This window comes from Micromys minutus, assembly GCF_963924665.1.
Source record: "Micromys minutus genome assembly, chromosome: 19".
Taxonomy (NCBI): domain Eukaryota; kingdom Metazoa; phylum Chordata; class Mammalia; order Rodentia; family Muridae; genus Micromys; species Micromys minutus.
Genome location: NC_137954.1, coordinates 702263 through 722287, shown reverse-complemented (window position 1 = coordinate 722287; position 20025 = coordinate 702263). Strand labels below are relative to the sequence as shown.

Genomic DNA, 20025 nt, shown 5'->3' with positions numbered 1-20025 from the left:
AATAGAAGGATGTGAGAGAAATGGGGGAGGGTAAATATATTGCATAAAAGATTAACTAAAAATTAAATTAATTAAAAATTAAATACAATAAATATTTCTTATTTTTTTAAAAAATAAAAATAGTTTTCTAAAAATGTCCATTTTATTGTGGTGGGATCATAGTTCACATACTATTATTGGAAGCTAGAGTTCTCTAAATTCCTATTTATTACTGCAGCTAACAAAAAGCTTTCCAATTAGCACTGAAAGAAATCAACACAAATATATCATGATAGCAAGAGTACTAATATATTGCTTCACTCCAGCTTCTTTTTTGAGGAATGAGGGTGTATATAGAGAGAAGCATTGTATTGAAACTTACCGTTTCTCCTCTGTCACCACTTTTTCCAGATGGACCAACAGGACCAGGTGGGCCCGGATGACCAGGAGCACCTGGGGCACCAGGAGAACCATTTTCACCACGATCACCCTGGAACAAAACCATGGCTGTCACATAAGCATGGTGGCCATCAGATTTAATTGCACATGTCTACTGTATATGAATTTGTTATATACCTTGCCACCAGGAGATCCATCTCGACCTGGCTGACCATCTGATCCAGGATTTCCCTGGTTAAAAGAGAGTTAAAAGAGAGCCTTTTACTCTTTTAAAAGACAATTTGTAGTTTGCATACAAAGTGTCATATACCACTGTTGCAGTTTTGAACAAAGAATATTTTTGTAAGATTTCCTTCCCTGTCATATCCCCATTCCCTTGTTGCCCTTCTAACCAAGTGGAAACCAAAGTTGGTTTTGGTGACAAGAAACTACACATACTACAATATGGTTTAATTCTTTGAAGAACCATAATTCTTTGGTAGATATGCAAGATTTCTGTTTTCCTAAAATTTCATAAAATAATATGATGTAAATACTAACAAAAAGAAAGCCTAAAATGTTTTTTAATGACAGCTAACAAATAAATTTTTAGAAGTGGGGATCTAAATTTGTTATAAAAATCTAAAATTAAACTTCATTTAATATTTCCACACTAAATGTATCTCTCAAAAATCAAATAGCACCCCCTTCAAATATATTTTGCTGATATAAAATATTAATTGAAAAATTAAGAATATTCACCAATGAATAATAAACATTTTTATAAAAAATTGAATCTTATAGTTTTGCATATTAACTCATTTTCTATATTAATTTGTATTTACATTCTTTTCATTCGTGAATATATTTGGAAATGTGTTTGACTATAGGTCTTTATATTATCCTAAGTTGCAAAAGGCTGATTATCAGAGAGGGAAGAAAAATCGGTTATATGGACACATTTCATTTAAATCTCATACAGTAACGTTTAGGAGACATTTCTTTAACTAATCCTTGAATTTCAGACTGGAGGGGTGATTCGATGGCTAGAGGTTCTTCTAGTTAAGCTTGATGATTTGAGTTCAATATCCTGTTTGCTATATGGTGGAAGGGGGAAAACTGACTCTTGAAAGCTGTTCTGTCACATCTGTATGTGTACCATAATTCTTATATGCTCATGTGTATACACACAAACACAATTTAATAATTATAATTTAAAAAATATAACAAACTGAGTATTTGCTGACTGGTTAAACATTATTTTTGAACTTCTACTTACATCCCTTCCAGGTTCACCGGCTGTACCAGGCTGACCAGGAAGACCTTGGGGTCCAGGAGGACCACGTTCTCCATTATGGCCACTGGCTCCTGGTTTTCCACTTTCACCCTGTGGACAAAGAAATAAAGGCATTTCACATTGAGATTCCAACTAATGAGGATTAGAGGGTGAAATGAATATGATTTAGTCAATTTCTATTGATGTTTATTTTTCTTGAAACTAAGTCCTTCATAAGAGAAAAATGGGGAGCAAGAGTTTTGTATTTTTCTAATTGCTCAGGGATTCAGAATAGTAAGATCCTCTCTTAATCAGAGCACAGTTGATTGTAAAGAACAGAAGCATATAGTAGAGCAAGAAAAATAATGATAAACTATCATATCAGTGACTCTTGGAATTAGGATTTATTAGAAACTTGCTAGATATATTAATTACTGTTGAATTTCCTGCTACTATTTTCTGACATGTTTTGAAAAAGGTACAAAAAATGTTATACTATGAAATCTTTTGCAAATGAAATTATGTTAATTTATTTAATGAATGGATATTTCAGATACTAAGCACTTTCACCATCTGGTACTATCAGTGAAAGCAAACCAAAAGTTTTGACTTCAAGAGATGGGAAATTTACATCAATTAAAATCTCATATATTTATGAGATGAAACAGTTTCTCCCTTCATAGTTATAGCGAACAAATTGAAAAATGCTTACAAATTCCTTAACTGGTGTTTGTGCAAACAAAATTGTTTTTCAGTGATGTTTGGCTTGCTTGTATATATATTCAAAGCTTGTTTATGACCTCCTGTGTGTTTGAGAAGATTTAATAAAAGTATTGATTTTACAAGCCTAAGAGTGTCAAGATGGTAAACCCTTTGATAATTTACATCTTGATTAGAAAACCTTTTATATCTGACATGGTAAAGAAATCTCTATACCTATGAAGGAAAGCAAACATCAGATGCAAGGTGTTACACTTACCTTAATACCCTGAGGACCAGGGCTACCCCGTGGACCTGGCATGCCTGGTGGTCCAGCAAGACCTCGTGCTCCAGTTAGCCCTGCAATTCCAAGAGGACCTGGGGATCCCTGTTGCAATAGATAAAGGAAACTCAGCTCATTTCTACTGAGTTCTATTTATCTTATTATGTTTGTTATCAGAAAATAAGGTCTACCAACAAAACATTGAGAGCACTCACTGGAGGACCCTGAGCACCAGGTGGTCCCTTTTCTCCAGGTTGGCCAGCATCACCTTTTGGTCCAGCTATTCCAGGGTTGCCAGGAGAACCGCTGTTACCTGCAGGACCTGGAGGGCCGTCCTTGCCAGGAGCACCACTGGGTCCTGGGGGTCCTGGATTACCCTGCAAATAATTTAAATTTTAACATTGTGGAAAGGGGTCTTTTTGCTCTCTTTGCCTTTTTTTTAATTTTATGTGGGATTTGGTAGATGCCAAAATTTGGTAGGTATCCAAATATCACTTTTATATTTTGGACACATGGAGTCTTTCTGTAAGTTACATTCAAAAACGAAACAAAACAAAAATAACCCCCCCACACACAAAACAACAACAGAGAGCTTACATTGTTGCCAGGAGGACCAGGAAGACCACGACCACCAGGAAAGCCAGCAGCACCCTGTGAAATGATAGTTTACTAATTAGTGCAAAACTAGACCAAACATCTTTAAACACATAAATATGAAGATAAGGAGTGTGCCAAGAATTGAATTCTATCAAGTAATGCAGTGTTTCCCTTTTAATTTACACACAACTATGAAACAAAAAGAAAGAAAACAAAACCTATCACATTCTCTCTGTTGCTTTCTTGTCATTATGTGGTCTTTACATAGATTGGAATCACTAAATATGTTCAATAACAGTCATAGAGTGAGAACTATGCGAATCCATACTCACAGGACCACCAGGACTGCCACGTTCACCTTTTACACCTTGAGGACCAGGAGGACCCTAAACACAAATGAGAGGAAAGGAATATTGAATAAAGTGAGAAAATAAAAATTTGAGAAAAGCATTAATGCTCCCTGAAGAGATTAAATTATCTCACTTATAATCATATCCAAACTACTGAAATTAAAATTAAAATTAAGGACTATATTCCTATGAAAATTACTTTCTCCTCCTATAACACAAAAATATTACATAAAACATTAGCTTAATAATAACCCAAAATGTCTTGCTGAATGGTTTAACAATAAGACTTACAGCAGGTCCAGAACCACCAGGGGGTCCTGCAGCACCAGGGGGGCCTCCTTCACCTTTCTCTCCAGGGACACCTCTTTCTCCTTTAGCACCAGGTTCACCGTTCTGTCCCTGTGCATAGCAAGAGTAACAATCTGTGAGTCAACTTCCCTCACAACAAGCTTGACTTACTATTGCTTCTCCTAAAAGAAGAAGAAGAAGAAGAAGAAGAAGAAGAAGAAGAAGAAGAAGAAGAAGAAGAAGAAGAAGAAGAAGAAGAAGAAGAAGAAGAAGAAGAAGAAGAAGAAGAAGAAGAAGGAGAAGAAGTAGTTTTGAAGGTTTGCACCCTCATGGGAAGAACAAACATCATCAACAACCAAGGCACTGAGGTGGAGAGAGTGATTGGTAGAGGAAGCACCTTCATGGAAGCAAATGAAGGTGGAGGAGGAAGAGGAGTGGGGGTGGTATAACATTTAAAATGTAAATACAAAGAATATCCAATAAAATTTAAAAAAAAAACTTTTTTTTAAAGCTGGGAAGATGTTGCCATCAAATAGGGATAAAAGGTTTCCTGAAAATATGATAAAAAAATCAATCAAAGGATTGTGGTAAGAGAATAAGGAGAAGGAAGAAGAGGAGGAAGAGAAAGAAGAAGAAAATGAAGAAGAAGAAAGAAGGAGGAGAAGAAAAAGAAGTAGAAGAGGAAGAGGAAAAAGAGACACTTTGCCATGAGAAAGAATGTCTTCTTCCCAAGGGCCTTGAATTTGATGCTGCATAAAAAAGCATTGGTATTTGAGCTGCCTAAAATAGGTTAAAGTAATTTCAAATGGTAAAGTGGCTGAATAAATATTGGAATCACAGTAACTTTTGTTTGCTAGTTTTTAGAACGACAGTAAAATTGGCATTGTGACATTCATGCATAGAAGTCCATACTTACAGGAGCACCCGGGAAGCCAGCAGGTCCTGGAGGCCCATGTTCACCTCTCTCACCCTGAAGGAAGGAAAGTATATTATTAGTCACAGTGAAGGCCTTCTCCACAGGAATTATGTGTCTCTGTATCTAAAAGCCTTTTTTGTTTGCTATAAACATTAGAAAGGAATAGCTCTACAACTATTGATTTCTTCTGCCTCTGAACTGGGATATAACTAGCAAGTAATATATTTTCAAAGTGTTCAAATATTTAATACACTTAAATATATAACTTCCAAATGTGGAAATATTTAAAGTTTGGTAAAAGGGTAAAGTATCAAATAATAAATTGATTAAACAAACACATTTGCTGTAGCTTTATCTTGACTGTCAAGTCTTTTTGGGGGCAAAGAATTTTGATTTGGAAAAAGCTTTTGGTAAAGTTTGGGAGATGATCATTTAGAAATATATATTACTTTTCAATTTATGTACTTTCCCAATGATTTTCAGTAAATAAGGTATATCAAATAATCTCATGTGGACTTTAACATTTTTAAATCTTTTCTTGCATCTCATATATTTTAAACATAGAACCTTAAGCATGATAGTCAGAGTAGCGGGGCAAAGTCACTAAAGATATGGCCTATGTGGGGTTGAAAGAATGGTGAAAACGCATATAACACTTACAGGGCCACCTCGAGGTCCAGCTATACCCGGGAGTCCAGGGGCACCACCTTCACCCTGAGAAAAGATCAAATGATGCTGTTACTGTTCTATGTCTACTAAAGCAAAGATTAATTTTTGTTTCCAGTAGTGTTGTTACCTTATCTCCAGGCTGACCAGCTGGGCCAGGGGGACCAATAGGACCAGCAGGACCCTGCAAGAAGAAGAGTCTTTAGTTGTTTATTTTTAAAATAAACATGATTTCTTGTATTAATCAGAGTGTAAAGAGAGTTACAAAAGTGGATAGATTTTTGTATAAATACGAGAGTCTAGTAAGTTCACTATTCTGTGAGTATAATTGAAGAAGGTAATTAAATGGAGTGTTTCTATTGATTCATTCTTTTTTTAAACCTTAGAGAAGATAAATGAGATGTGATAAGAGATTCTGTGTTAACATCTTTTTAAAACTGTATTTCCTAGCAATATTAATTACTTTGGGTTTCATTGATACACTTTGATATCCTTTCTTTTATCATGTTAATAAGGATTCTTTTCTTACATAGGTCAGTGTAAGACTATCAGGGAGTGATTGGTAGAAGCTAACAATTTAAGCAGTCAAGTGATCGATCCGTGTTGTTTCAATGTTCAGAATGTGGTAACATATGGTCTCATTTAACGAAACAGTGAAAGCTGAAGAAGCATCTACAACACATTGCATATAACCAGGGTTCATTTCTCACTTATGTGAATACTCACCCTTGGCCCATCCTTTCCTGGAACTCCGTCAGCACCTGCACCTCCTGGCTCACCCTGTCATTCAAAAGCAAGTGTCATCAGATAACAGTATCCCCAGGGAAAGTCAGACTAGCACAGCAATCTTCAGGATTTGCTGGAGTTAGAGCTGACATTCTGATTGATATTTGTAATAGGACTCTATGTCAAAATTTGCTAAGGTAATAATTTTGAGAATAGTTTTTAGTGGTGTGTCATTCCTTTAATCTAGAAAGCATGTTTTATTATAGAATGAAGATAAAACTATAAGCACCTTTTCACCCTTTGGACCAGGACTCCCAGGACCTCCTCTCTCCCCTGGCATCCCTTGTAGACCAGGAGAACCAGAAGTACCAGGAGGACCAGGGGGACCAGCAGGGCCCTGCAATAAAGAGACACATGACAGATGATGGTAAGAAAGCAATTGAAGTGCATCTTTAAACATGTAGGGGAATCAAACTATGGTTACCTTTCCTCCCTCAGGGCCAGGGGGTCCAGCTCCACCTCTAACCCCAGGGCTTCCTGCAACTCCAGGGGGTCCACGTTCTCCAGGGGCACCAGAATCACCCTATCATTAAAAATGTAATGTTCATATTTGCAGCATATTGTCATAAAAGTATTGGAAATTTTGTAGTTTTGATTATGTACATTGACTAAGTTTTTAATAATTTAAAAGTTTTAATTTTAATACTTTTGAAAATTTTATGAGTGTAAAACGTTGAATCATTGTTCGAGATCAGGGATCTTTTTAAAAGCATAGAACAATAAGTTATGTATTTGTCCTGATTAAAGTAGAAATGTCTTTAAAGTAATAACTGCTATTATTCAGAGAGGTAAGGTTTATGCTCTGCCACCAGGACAGTTCTCTGTACGGAACCCATGCATCAGCTGTGTTTCCGCTTGGGTGGCACAGTCTGTGGTGCTTATTAATGTTAGAATATTTAGATGGGGCAAAATTAATACATTGGAAGTACATGTAGTTTGCTTACATAGATTTACTAAACATTGGCGATCTCATTTTTCTAAGTAAAGAACTTTAGTTCAATGTACTTTAAAAAATTTCTCTAATCAAATTGCTCCTAACATGGTAAAAAAGTTAAAGAAATTACCTTGCCTCCAGGAGCTCCAGGTGCACCAGCTTCACCCTTTGGACCCTAGGAGGCCAACATTATGTATAGTAAGTATTTGTATGCACTGCGAAGGTATAAACAACATCAATTGTATATTGTGCAATTGTTTAAATCTTGAAGCTATGCATCTTCTGTTGTTTTATATAAAATTTAAACTTTGTATAAGTAGCATTATATGTAACTCATGATTGTTTTATTGTTATTTCTGAAACAGGGTCTTATGCACTTTAAGTTCATTTAGCCAAGGGTGACCTTGAAATTCTGATAATCCTGCATTTCTCCCCAAAAGAAATGGGAAGACAGGCAGACATTTGGTTTATATTCTGCTAGAGATTTCACCAAGAGTTTCATGCATGCTAGCAAGCACTCTTACCAATTTACTTACGCAATCAAAACTCAGCTACTAGCATATACACAGTTAATAATAAATGCATAAATTTTGCAAAGTTAATAATAAAGAAATGGATTTTGATTATTTTCACTTAGTTGCTATTTTTTTTAAGAATAAGATTCAACATTCAACTTACTGGTTCACCTGGTTTTCCATTTTCTCCTGGAGGACCACTGGTACCAGGTATGCCCTATAAATCAACAGAATTACACTGTGTGATCACTTCAAGTATGGCTATGTGAAAGCTTTTTATATGTAAATATATCTTTTCTGGGTAGTTAATGACATTATTTTCATATTTTTAAGGTACAAAATGTTTGCCTTATTCAAACCAGTGACAGATAGAGAATAGTTGTATTTTAGAAACCTATAGTTACATTTATATTTTTGTTTTCTGTATATACAGATGAGCTGATTTATAAGTACAGATTAGCCTAGTTATATGGACATTTTTATTATAATAGAAAAGTGTGTGCATATAGAACTGTAGGATTTAAATTTATTTTAATAATATTATGTGCGTATTCTAGAATACCAATAGTAGAAAACTACTATTAATGTTTTATTTCAGAGTGAATGAAAAACTTACAAATTAAGTTTCATATGAACATGTAGCATTCTCACAAAATTTATGTATATTTATGCAGTAAAATAGGCATAAAAAGGAGGTATGGAATTGTCTATTAAAAGCTAATAATATTTGAAGAATAAGCTCTTACTTGTAATCCTTGTGGACCAGGGGGTCCAGAGTCTCCCTTGTCACCAGATGGGCCCTATGTTCAGAAGCACAGTTATATATTCCATTGTAAATTGTCATTTCCTAGTTAGTCTGCAGTCTGACTCTCAGCTGGCCTATTTCTTACTTTAAAAGGTAGAAATTTTAAGAGTAAGAAAAACTTGCTTTATAGAAGATATTTAAGCACATTAATACAATATATAATTAACACCAATATTTAACTTGATAATAAAATAAGAAAGTCTAATAACTGCTTGGTGAAATATTATGGCACAGTGGTAGAGATAACATAATTTCTAAACTCTTGATGTTGTTATATCTCCACCCCAATTCTATCTTCAATTATATGAATACTTACAGTAGGTCCTGGGGGACCCTGAGGTCCAGTCTCCCCATTCTTTCCAGCAGGACCCTAAAAAATGAGAGTCAGGGAAACAGAATGAATACATATAACAAGGAAGTATTAAGGCTGAATAAATTTGACTGAGATGATTAGAAAGCCAGAAATTAACAAAAGACACATACTGGAAGGCCAGGTCCTCCAGGGCCACCCCGCTCTCCATTCTTGCCTGGAGCACCCTAAAGAAAAGAACAAGGGTTTACATGCTCAAAAACATTCACTAATTAAAGTCCATACCCCATTTTCTATTCTGCTACACATGCAATGCCACACACATGCACACACCCATTGCTAATTATGTATTTGTCTCTACTACTCAATCGTCACATATTCTTTCATTTTTTAATGGAGAGGCTAAATATTTGGTGTTTTTGCACTTTCATATAGAGGTCAAATATTTATTGAAGAAAGTAATTATAGAACTTACATCATTTCCTTTAGGACCAGGGAAACCCATGACGCCAGGCTGACCTCTGGGGCCAGATGGGCCAGGAGGACCAGGACGACCACTTTCTCCTTGACTTCCCTTGTAAGGAAAACAACAGCCATAGTCAGGACTTAAGAACAAATAATCTATGTATAAAATATATACATACACACACTCAAATCTGGCCAAGTTATGCATTCCATTTTTTAAACTGGGTTAATTAAAAGAGACATTATAATTGTACGTACAGGAGGTCCTGGTTTCCCATCATTGCCTGGTCCACCTGGACTTCCGGGCATACCCTAAATAAGAAATATAGCATTCAGGTGACTTAAAATGTAAGAGTACGACATACTTAATATGTACAACTTCAAGATTTCCGTGTTTATATGTATTCTTGAAAATGTACTCTCTACTTTCTGTTTAAAAACTTATCCTAGTCAAATATTTAATTTATTCTCTTTTTTTTGTTCTGTCTTGACCCATGTTTTCTCAAAGGAATTTGAGACTTTTGAAAAGTATCATCTGGTTGAAGTTGTCATTAACCTGTTATTATTTGTATTGTCTTTCTTCTTACCATATTACAGGATTATTCAAACAAATGTGTCTTCTTACCCGTATCCCTGGACCTCCAGGGGCTCCGTCTCGGCCAGGTTCTCCAGCTACTCCTCTAGGTCCTGCAGGACCTGGACCACCACGCTCTCCAGCAGGACCCTAAATTGTGAGATAACAAATCTTAAAGATGTTTGATTGACTTGGACACTGACAATACTAAATCTAAAACTATTGGAGTTTTTGGTCTTTCAAGGAGAGTTTGTTGCTGACTTCTCTATAAAATCATTGGCTTCAGTTTGGTTTTCATCTAGAAGAAAAATTGAGGCAACTATGATGAATATCCCATGATTATGACCAACACTATCAATTGGGCTTTACTAATCTTTGTACTTAATTAAGCACATTTAATGATTAGAAGTTCCTTTGGAGCTTCTACACGTGCAGGTGATTTCTATGATTCTTGCAGTGACTCTGACATTACTACATAAAGGGGCTTTAATTCATCACATAGTTATGGAAGTATCGAAGTAGAGGCAGAGTCACAAGATAATGATTTGTGTTTTATTTATCTTGATATGTTTCCTTCTAATATTTATTTTTCCAGTTAATGGTATAACATGAAAGAAATGCCTATTGATGGTGATGGCATTTAGGAGCTGAAGTAGTTACCTTTTCTCCTGGGATGCCATTTGGCCCTGCAGGTCCTCGGAAACCAGGGGCACCCTGGAAACAATCACAGTTAAATATTTCAGTTTAAAAGACTAAAAACTGTTCATACTCCATAGGTTGCAATATAGTTAGTTATTCTTATATTACTAAGCTCTTTAAACAGGAGGTGGGAATTAATTTAGTGGTAAAGCATTGCCACCAAACAGGTCATGGGAATCAGTTCTTAGTACTGAGAAAATAAAACAAAAGGCAAACTCAAAACTCCTCAACAGGGAAATATCCTGAATCACAGGAAAACCAAGTAACCAAGTGCACAAACAAAACAGAAATAAAAAAACTGAAACTCTTTCAGATTTTAGATTTAAACTGGATATGCCACAGTAAACAATAGACAGAAGGACAGGGTGGCTCAAACTTTAAATCTCTTGTTTACACCTTTACACTCTTCAGAGACAAGAGTTAGGAGAATCCCTAAATTTGGCGCCAGCCTGTACTAAGTCATTATGTAAAAAGAACTCACCATTTCAGATTCTCATTGTCTCCTAAACTGGTGTTGTGGTTCAAACCTCTAATCTAAGTACTGGGGTAAACTGAGGTAGGTGGATTGCGATAAGTTTGAGACTAGCCTTGGCTACAGAATAAAGGTCAAACCAGCCTAGTCTATAAGTAAGACCCTGTCTCAACAAACAGGGAAAAGAAGCAAAGGTTACTGTGTCCCAGCGGTGAAGGAGGTAAAAATAGAAACCTACTCTTTCTCCTGCGGCTCCTGGAAGTCCGTTGGCACCAGGTTCTCCAGGTGATCCATCTTTGCCATCCTCGCCCTTAGGTCCCGGAATTCCTGGGGAACCAGCTTCACCCTAACAGCATAAAGAATTGTGACTATATTTCATTGAGAAACTTACCCATTTTCTCATCACTCTGCAGTTTTCTGAGCAGCTAAGCCTATTATTGTTTTAGCACTGACCCGTTCACCGCGAGCTCCTGGTTCTCCCTTTGCACCGTTCTTGCCGGGTTCACCCTAAAATGAAACAAAATCTCTATGTAAAAACAACAAAGAATTGACTAACAAAATCATAATTAGCCAGATGTTATACAGCTAGAGGGAGAGCTGTATAAATTAAACTTAGAAGGAGCAAAAGGAATGTCAATATTTTGTTGTCAGAGTTAATCATAAACTTCCAGGCATTAAAGAAGAAATGAACTTACTGAAGGACCTCGTTGTCCGGGTGCACCATTAGTTCCTGCTGGTCCAGGGGGACCCCTAGCTCCTAGTAGTCCAGGGGCTCCAGGAATGCCAGCTGGACCCTAAAGACAACACAAACACTATCATTAGCCAACCTTGGACCTTCTTTTCTACTATCTGGCTTAAATAATTAATTCTGTGTGTTGATGATCTGAGGGTGAGGTAGCTTACCATTTCACCTTTCCCACCAGGACTGCCATTATTCCCAGGAGGGCCCTAGGCAATCAAGGTAAGAGAGCATATTATCAGATATGACAAAAAAGCATGTATTTGGAGTTCTCTCTCATATATATATATATGCAGCACAACATATATACGTAGGGAAAGTAATTATGAATTAAATTAGATAAATACTTGGTCTGAATTACTAAAAATACATGAATAAGGAATTAGTTCTGTTTATTTTCTGCTTGGTGGTTAATGTAAGCAACTTGCATATATGGGCTAATCCTATCAGCTTGGCTTCTTGCTATTTGCTACTTACAGGAGGTCCTTGAGCACCAGCATGTCCCTGCGGTCCAGGTTCCCCTCTTTGACCTGGAGAGCCATTTGAGCCAGGGGACCCTGCAGGTCCAACTTCACCCTAAAGAGTCAAATCCCAACATGTAAATTGTTTCCACTTTTAGTAATTTAGCTTAGACTTCAGTTCTGTTCAAACGCACTTCCCAAAAGCTATAGTACTATGGTTATATACTATAATTAAAACAAAAGATTATTAATCATAAGAAGAAAGGACAAAGGTAAATATGATTCTATCCATGTTCTAGGTGTTTCCCAGAGAGATGATGAAAAAAGTCAAAGCCCTCAAAAGCGACATCAGGATGCTAGAATGCTAATGAGAATAATATATATATATATAATATATGATAAATATTACATATTATATACCACATATGTATACACACATATGTATGAGGAGAATCAAGACAAGATTGTGATATTAAAGTTTTCTTTAGGGTAGGAGAATGCTAAGGCACTGAGGCAGGTGTGGGTAGGTGAATGAGGGAGCACTCTCATAGAGACAGGGAGAGGGAGGATTGGGGGCTTGTGGAATAGAAACTGGGAAGGTGGATAATATTTGAAATGTAAATGAATAAAATAACTAATAAAAATGAAAAAAATAAAATTGTCTGAAGATGAAAATATACATTTGATTATTTTATTGGTAAAAATTTGAGAAGCATTCCAATGAGTTTTGTCTATAAGATATGTATACTTTCTTCTAAAGAATTGTATGCTTACCTTAGCACCAGGGGATCCAGGGAATCCTGCAGTTCCAGGAGGACCAGGGGGACCCTATAAACAATGTACAATTTGCATGTAATGCACGTTGATTAGACTGAACATCTAGAATAATCATCACGTGAAGCCTCCTATGAAATAATATATGAATACCCTAAAATGCAGAAGACACTATGTAAATAAAATAGAGGTTATCATCCCCACATAAATATTCTACAGAGAAACATTGTGAAAAACAATAATAAATATGAAGTTAGAACATCAGTATTCCTATGTGCCTTTTCATAAACCTTGTGAATTCCTGGATACTTACGTCTGAGCTTTTAAACTTGTATCGCCACCTATTTTGCATTTGTCTGCATTGGCATTTCTGATATTGGCTATTAAACACAAGTGCCATATATATGTCAAGAAATGACTGAAAATAATGGGCATAGGTAGAAGGAGGTGTGGTTTATAGGGTCAATATCAGCTTGAGTTGTATTTAAGTTGATAATAGATTATGGTTACAATAGAGTATTACACCTTAAAAATGTTTTAATTTTCAAGGTTAAAAATAATCAAGAAGTAATATTGGTTTGCTATATAACAATACAATATAGTATAATATAATGTAATATTATATGATGTATAATTTACAATCTCTAAACACTATAGAACAAGGTATGTTTGAATACAAAGTTACTTACTGGTTGCCCATCACTGCCCCGAGCACCATCATTGCCTCGAGCACCCTACAAAGAGAGGTTTGTCTCAGTATTTTCTTATTTATGAAAGTTTAATTAAAAGTAACTTTAGATAACAATTCAAGATCAATTCAACTGAATATTTCTCAAATATATCATAGAAAGTGGCTTGTCTCAAACATTTTCTTTATTATGAAAGTTTAGGTACAAGTAATGTGATGACTATCATTCAAGCTCAGCTGAGTTGAATTTGCCTCAGATATATTAAAAATCCACTTATTCATCACACAGTTTTAGTGTCAGTGTTAGAATGTTGAGGCACCATGTTAATGACATGTAGCAGAACTAGATTCTGGGCTTTTTGAATTGAATGTGAATATATAACATTAATGAATGTATGAAACTAACATCTAACAACAGCTATCCAAATCATGATCAGAGAGAGCAACTTTAAGACATTCCTTTCTATATCATCATATCCAACGCTTGACTGAACTGAATTCGAAGAAAGGTTTTCATTACAGACCACCCCAACTTTCATCTCGGTACACTCTGGCAATACTTACTGCAGCTCCAGGAAGGCCTGGTCGTCCTCGCTCACCAGGAGCCCCTCTGGGACCCTGCAACCAAAATTGAAAGTATAACCTTAACTGTAAACGGGACATGTTTGAGAACAGCTGGGAAGGAGAAAGTCAATAGGGTTGGATGGTTGATAGTAATATTAATAATTACAATAGAGGAAACATAATTACCATGGGGCCAGGGGCTCCATTATCTCCTGGAAGACCATTTTCACCCTAGGAAAACACAAAATGTTATTATTTTGTGAAACAGACACTTTGACATTACAAATATTGTATCATAGAAAATACTAAGAAATACGTGTAATTCATGTATTAAAAGCTTAGTAATATCAAGTTGTTGAAAGAATTTGATTTTAATTACCAGATATTTAAGGTTCTGCATTTTAAATATAGGAGGGCTAACATAATATTTATTAGACACACTGAGATATGCAAATATTTTAAGCCAAATTTTTTGTAGTTAGCTTTCATAGAAGATATAAGATTTACATATAGTTAAGCAATAGTTATATGGAAAGAACAGTTGTGAGACAAAGTTAGGTCCTATAAGATAAGTCTTAGCATAGTTCCAGACTCTAAAGGAGTTTACTAAAGAACACAGTGTGCTGCAACTCACCTTCAATCCGGGAGCCCCTGTTTCACCCTTTTCTCCATTGCGTCCATCAAAGCCCTAGAAATATTTTTTTTAAAAAAATTGTTAAAACCTGTTAACAACTCAGTAAAACTGGTAAGTATAATATTTAATTTTCATTATAGTTTTTATTATATATGGCCATCTGTAATGATAATTTACATAATATAAAGTATTTTTAGCTGCTGAGGACATTTGGCATAGTTTTATAAAAAAAATAAAGTAAAACTAAGGAGAACATTCAATTTAGTATGATTCTAAAGTTGCCTTAAGTATAGGAGAGTATAACCTAATTTGGTGGATATTGTTTTTAGGTTGATAGATTTTGAATTGATTGACTTTACCTAAAGTTTCTTAAAACTAAAAATGCTCTGTCTATTTATAAATTATTCCTAAGTTCATGAATACAGGGTCAGACTTAGGGTCACTTACTCTGTGTCCTTTCATACCAGGGAATCCAGGCATGCCAGCTGGGCCTTTGATACCCTAAAAGTAATGCATGGGAAAGATGTTAATTAATATTCAAATCAATATCCAGTAATAAAATCCATTTACTTTGATGTCTATTTTAATTTGATTATTTGTTTTTTGAAGTCAAAATAAAATACTATGACTGTTCTAGGGTAGTTTATGAAATGAAGACTTACTGGAGGTCCAGGCAGTCCACGTTCTCCAGGTCGTCCAGGTCTTCCTGACTCTCCCTAGACAGAGAAAAAAAAAAGAATATATAAAGACTTACATATGCAGAAATGTGGAGCATGAAGGGAATAATCTGGTTGGATTTAACACATAGTTGTGAGATTACATTTTTTCCAATTATCTTTTTATTTAAGACACAATCTCCCTAGGTAACTCTGGCTGGTGCTGTACTCTTGAACCTTCCAGCCACACCTCTAGAATCCTAAGATTACAGAGGAGTGTCACCTGCTTACTGTAAAATCAGTTTTCTCAATAGAAGGACTGAGGGGGGCCATCCTACCTTGACATAAACCCATTAAGAAATAGTACAAATGTCTCACATTCTTGAAATGTTCAGATATTTCCAAATCAATAAAAATAATTTACCTTTGGAAATTATAAATAAGAAAAAAGGAGAATATAAATATAAGGATTTAATATTTATAAATTTATGCTTATAAAGTAATGATATTAATATATTAAGTCTATGTGACAGTATATAAAGAAAAAAATCCTATTTCTGGAATAAAATTAAAATGGATCTGAGGATTCTATTAGTTGTGAGTATAACCCTGAGATTACTACATTAATACAATGATAATATCCTAAAGTGTGAAGAACAACCATCTGATCACATAATGATTCAGAGATAAAATAAATTTTACAAGATTTCTAATGAACATTTCAGCATGAGAATGTGACTCTCCATCAAATTACCCTTAAGTAATAAGAAGTATTGATCAGTGCTGGAAATAACCATCAAGAAAGATAATTTGAAGCTAGAACATCCAGTTTAAAATACAGTGAGACTCCTCCCAACATCTAATATGAGCTAAAATGTTTGTTGGGTACAAGTTTTTTGAGAAGGGTTTGTCTTTCTGAAATTCTTCTGTAGTGGATGCATAGAAGACAGTTTGTCATTCAAAATGAATGTTGCTATATTTCTATTCAACTTATAAGTACTTACATCCTTTCCTGCAGGTCCAGATGGACCAATAGCACCAGGAGGTCCTGGAGGGCCCTGAAGTAAGAAATTAGAATAAAAAATAATCAACATTTATGTTACATTTTGTATGATATGTGCATTCTGGAAGGAAACCTGTCTTTGAAACACCCCTCTGTCCTCATTATAAAAATCACCCTGAGTTGATATTATACCTTTATTATATTTATGTTCTAGTGTTGATTAAATTTTAATAAAAAATTTAAATATTATATATCTATGTAATACTAAATATTTATATTTTATTTCTATATTTTAAGATATTGACTATACAAAAAATAAAAACATTTCTCAATATTTCAAAATATTTTGCTAAAATAACATTTATTTTACTTTTTGGATACTTATATGGCACATTATTCTGGAATATTCTTATCTTTATCTCAGTTCTATACAGATATATGTATACATGTAGGTATAGTGTTAAAATACATATAAGACAAATATACAGAAACATTAGACATGTATTTCCTAGATAGAAAGTTTTGCTATGTCTCAGAAGTGGATTATTTTGGTGACTAACCAATCATAACTCTCTAAGATCTTTGAGTTCACCTTAAACTTCACAAAAATGTTAAATTATCATGGAAAAATTCAAACACATGTACAGTCTACACTCTAGATGAACCAAAGAATGACTTAAAAACTGATGATAGAATTCATGTGGGAAATGAACTTTCAGCATGTTCAGTAATACTTAAGTGTTACTTACTGTAGGGCCAGCTTGACCAGGTTCACCAGGGGGACCTTGGTATCCAGGAGAACCCTAAAATAGAACAATAATGTAAATACATATAGAGTAACAAGAGCTTCACATGAGTAAATTACATCTGGATTATTGTAAGAAGTAATGGTTAGTAAATGCAGGCAGAAATTTTATTATACTTTATGATTATTTACAAGGTTTTCAGAATAAAAATGAAGTTAGTATATTCCATTAGTTTTATTTAATTGCACTGAAATTGAATGATTCTGACCTCAAAGGCCTGTTGTATACAAATATAATATGTATTTTAATTTTACCAAAGATTTAATTGCTAATAATTGCTGGGTAGTGAATTGCTTATTGATTGGGATTATATATGCTGAAATGGCTGCTCTATATCCATATCTACATTAGCTTGCTTCATATATTCATGAAGAGGAAAACACCAGGAGGAACAATACTTACAGGGGATCCGGGATGTCCAGAAGAACCAGGGGGTCCTGGAGGGCCTGGTGGACCCTGGAATGTAAATTTGAATGATAAACACAGAGGAGATAAATGCACACATTGCAGAGTGGTGTCTATTTACACATGATACCAACACATATTAAAGCAAATACAACTTTAAATCTTGTTTTCTGATAACACACATGAATATGTTTAATTCTAAGATATTTTCAATAAAGATTTTTGCATGAAAGCTTTACTTCAGATGAAATGAGAGAGTCAGTCTAGATTACCAATGAATGTTAAATATGTTTGTCTTGATACTTAAGAAAGGAAATCCAGAGAAAGACAACATAACATGTTATAATAAGCTTTATAATATTTCATTGATACCTCTCTAGGTGAAAAACAATGTTTTTGGCTAAGCATATTGTAAAAATGTTTACAGATTATAAAACTTATGATACAAGATTCTAAAATGACCATGTCAGTCAACTCTAAAGCACATAGCTATATTGATATACCACAGTCATGATGTGAAGATCTAGATATAAACATGAATCATTATGCATGGGGTACTCACAACTTAAAACAAATTGATGAAGAAATTATTTAGAAATTTACACTAAACTAGAAAAACAGATTTGTACTATTTATATATTCTGATAACAAAATTTTACATTAATTTTAGTATATTCTTCTGGAATGTCAATAAATTGTAGTTTTATTTAGTTTTGTTAGTCTTATAAAGGAGGATTTATAACCTGAGTGTAATAACCAATATTCACAAAACTATTTGATTCTTCATTTTATTTTCAAATAGATTTTAAAAATATCAAAACTTTAGAATATATGTAAATATATACATATTCAGTTTTTAATACCAACTACAATACTTTTAATTGGATCTACTGATAAAAGGTATTTTTAACTTTAAGAGATACAAATATATTGCCATATTGTATTTATTTATAGTGATATTTCTGTTTTGGAGAGTGAATTATAGGTTTCAATATTGCTGTACTTCCTGAGAGCTATTCCAATGCAAGTTACCAATATAGGTGACTTCAAATCCAGCTTTCAATGGTTTTTGCTCTTTTTTGTTATTAAAAATTTAGGCCATTTAGAAAGTTTTGAAAGTCCTTCAAGGTCAAGGTGAATAGGTATTGTTTAAGGTCATGGAACATAAAAGATCAATGCATTCTAAAACTATTAATAATGGATTTAAAACTTGAAGGAAAAATGGACTGTGATATTGAACATTAATGACTGTAACTATCATTTAGAATATAAAAGTCACTGCACAAGAACATGAAAAGAACATGCTGAGCAACTTGGGCAAGAAGATGAAAAGTAGAAGCAAGCCTTAACAAAACTACATTTAGTTGGACAATAGATGAGAAAAGCATCTGCCAGAGCATGGTGGTGGGATAGGCCCTGGTGCAGGTGGGCATGGGGAAGCAGCAATATGGACTGACATAAAACACCACTGGGACAGAATGAGTGAGGGTAGAAGAATCACGGACAGGTTGTTATTTTCTCTTCCAACCTTGGTAGTCAATGAACAATTTTGTACAATTGCATGATAATTTTGTGTTTCTAGAAGAAAGAAAGGCAGTGTAGTACTTGAAAATTCTCAGAAAAATGTATACTTACAGCTGGCCCAGGATAGCCACCCATTCCTCCCACTCCAGACTTGACATCAAAGTCGAATTGGGGAGAATAATTCTGTGATGAAAGGGTCAAGGACATAGATCAGATAACATTGATACAAGAATTATAGTTATTTCTAAAGTTTTTGTAGTTAGTGCATGAAACATGTAGTTTGTTGATATTTCGGCATGCCATATGTGAGTGATATGTCTATCTTGCTTATTGTGTCATTTTATGACTTTAACTATTAAACATACTACAGAAATACTTGCTTGTGTAATGTATGAAGATTTTAACTAACTGCATTAAATAAAAAATATCCTCTTCAATTGGGCCTCAAATGTTATTACTGAGACCATTATTTCTATACAATTGTTATATCATTATACACAGAATTTCTGAATATCTGAGGACAAAATAGCTTTGAAGTAACAAAATCCAAGTCTTCAATCTCCAACTAAACATGGGTAATAAAATTATTTTTTCCAAGAGTTCAATAAAATTATATATATATATATATATATATATATATATATATATATATATATATATATATATATATATACATACATATATACCATCTGATTTACTATAATAAAAGCTGAAACTCTACACAGTTGTGAACAATTGTAAACTAGAACACAAATCAGAAAGGCTCAGAGCTTGCTTTG

General features: G+C 34.4%; 1 protein-coding gene across 1 annotated transcript in view; it reads right to left on the bottom strand.

The window, feature by feature from the left end:
• The window catches only part of COL3A1 (collagen type III alpha 1 chain), a 36452-nt gene that overhangs the window by 5706 nt on the left and 10721 nt on the right, over positions 1-20025 (bottom strand). The window contains exons 5-43 of the mRNA XM_080933042.1: positions 19358-19429; positions 17720-17773; positions 17261-17314; positions 16513-16566; positions 15515-15568; positions 15300-15353; positions 14853-14906; positions 14405-14449; positions 14219-14272; positions 13656-13700; positions 12967-13020; positions 12209-12307; positions 11896-11940; positions 11688-11786; positions 11446-11499; positions 11231-11338; positions 10482-10535; positions 9873-9971; positions 9506-9559; positions 9258-9356; positions 8956-9009; positions 8789-8842; positions 8414-8467; positions 7831-7884; positions 7283-7327; positions 6643-6741; positions 6448-6555; positions 6159-6212; positions 5563-5616; positions 5427-5480; positions 4767-4820; positions 3854-3961; positions 3545-3598; positions 3213-3266; positions 2831-2992; positions 2613-2720; positions 1637-1744; positions 556-609; positions 362-469 (exon numbers count right to left, since the gene is read on the bottom strand). Of these exons, the coding sequence (XP_080789168.1) occupies positions 362-469; positions 556-609; positions 1637-1744; positions 2613-2720; positions 2831-2992; positions 3213-3266; positions 3545-3598; positions 3854-3961; positions 4767-4820; positions 5427-5480; positions 5563-5616; positions 6159-6212; positions 6448-6555; positions 6643-6741; positions 7283-7327; positions 7831-7884; positions 8414-8467; positions 8789-8842; positions 8956-9009; positions 9258-9356; positions 9506-9559; positions 9873-9971; positions 10482-10535; positions 11231-11338; positions 11446-11499; positions 11688-11786; positions 11896-11940; positions 12209-12307; positions 12967-13020; positions 13656-13700; positions 14219-14272; positions 14405-14449; positions 14853-14906; positions 15300-15353; positions 15515-15568; positions 16513-16566; positions 17261-17314; positions 17720-17773; positions 19358-19429 (2745 nt within the window). The remainder of the gene's footprint in view (positions 1-361; positions 470-555; positions 610-1636; positions 1745-2612; positions 2721-2830; positions 2993-3212; positions 3267-3544; positions 3599-3853; positions 3962-4766; positions 4821-5426; positions 5481-5562; positions 5617-6158; positions 6213-6447; positions 6556-6642; positions 6742-7282; positions 7328-7830; positions 7885-8413; positions 8468-8788; positions 8843-8955; positions 9010-9257; positions 9357-9505; positions 9560-9872; positions 9972-10481; positions 10536-11230; positions 11339-11445; positions 11500-11687; positions 11787-11895; positions 11941-12208; positions 12308-12966; positions 13021-13655; positions 13701-14218; positions 14273-14404; positions 14450-14852; positions 14907-15299; positions 15354-15514; positions 15569-16512; positions 16567-17260; positions 17315-17719; positions 17774-19357; positions 19430-20025) is intronic.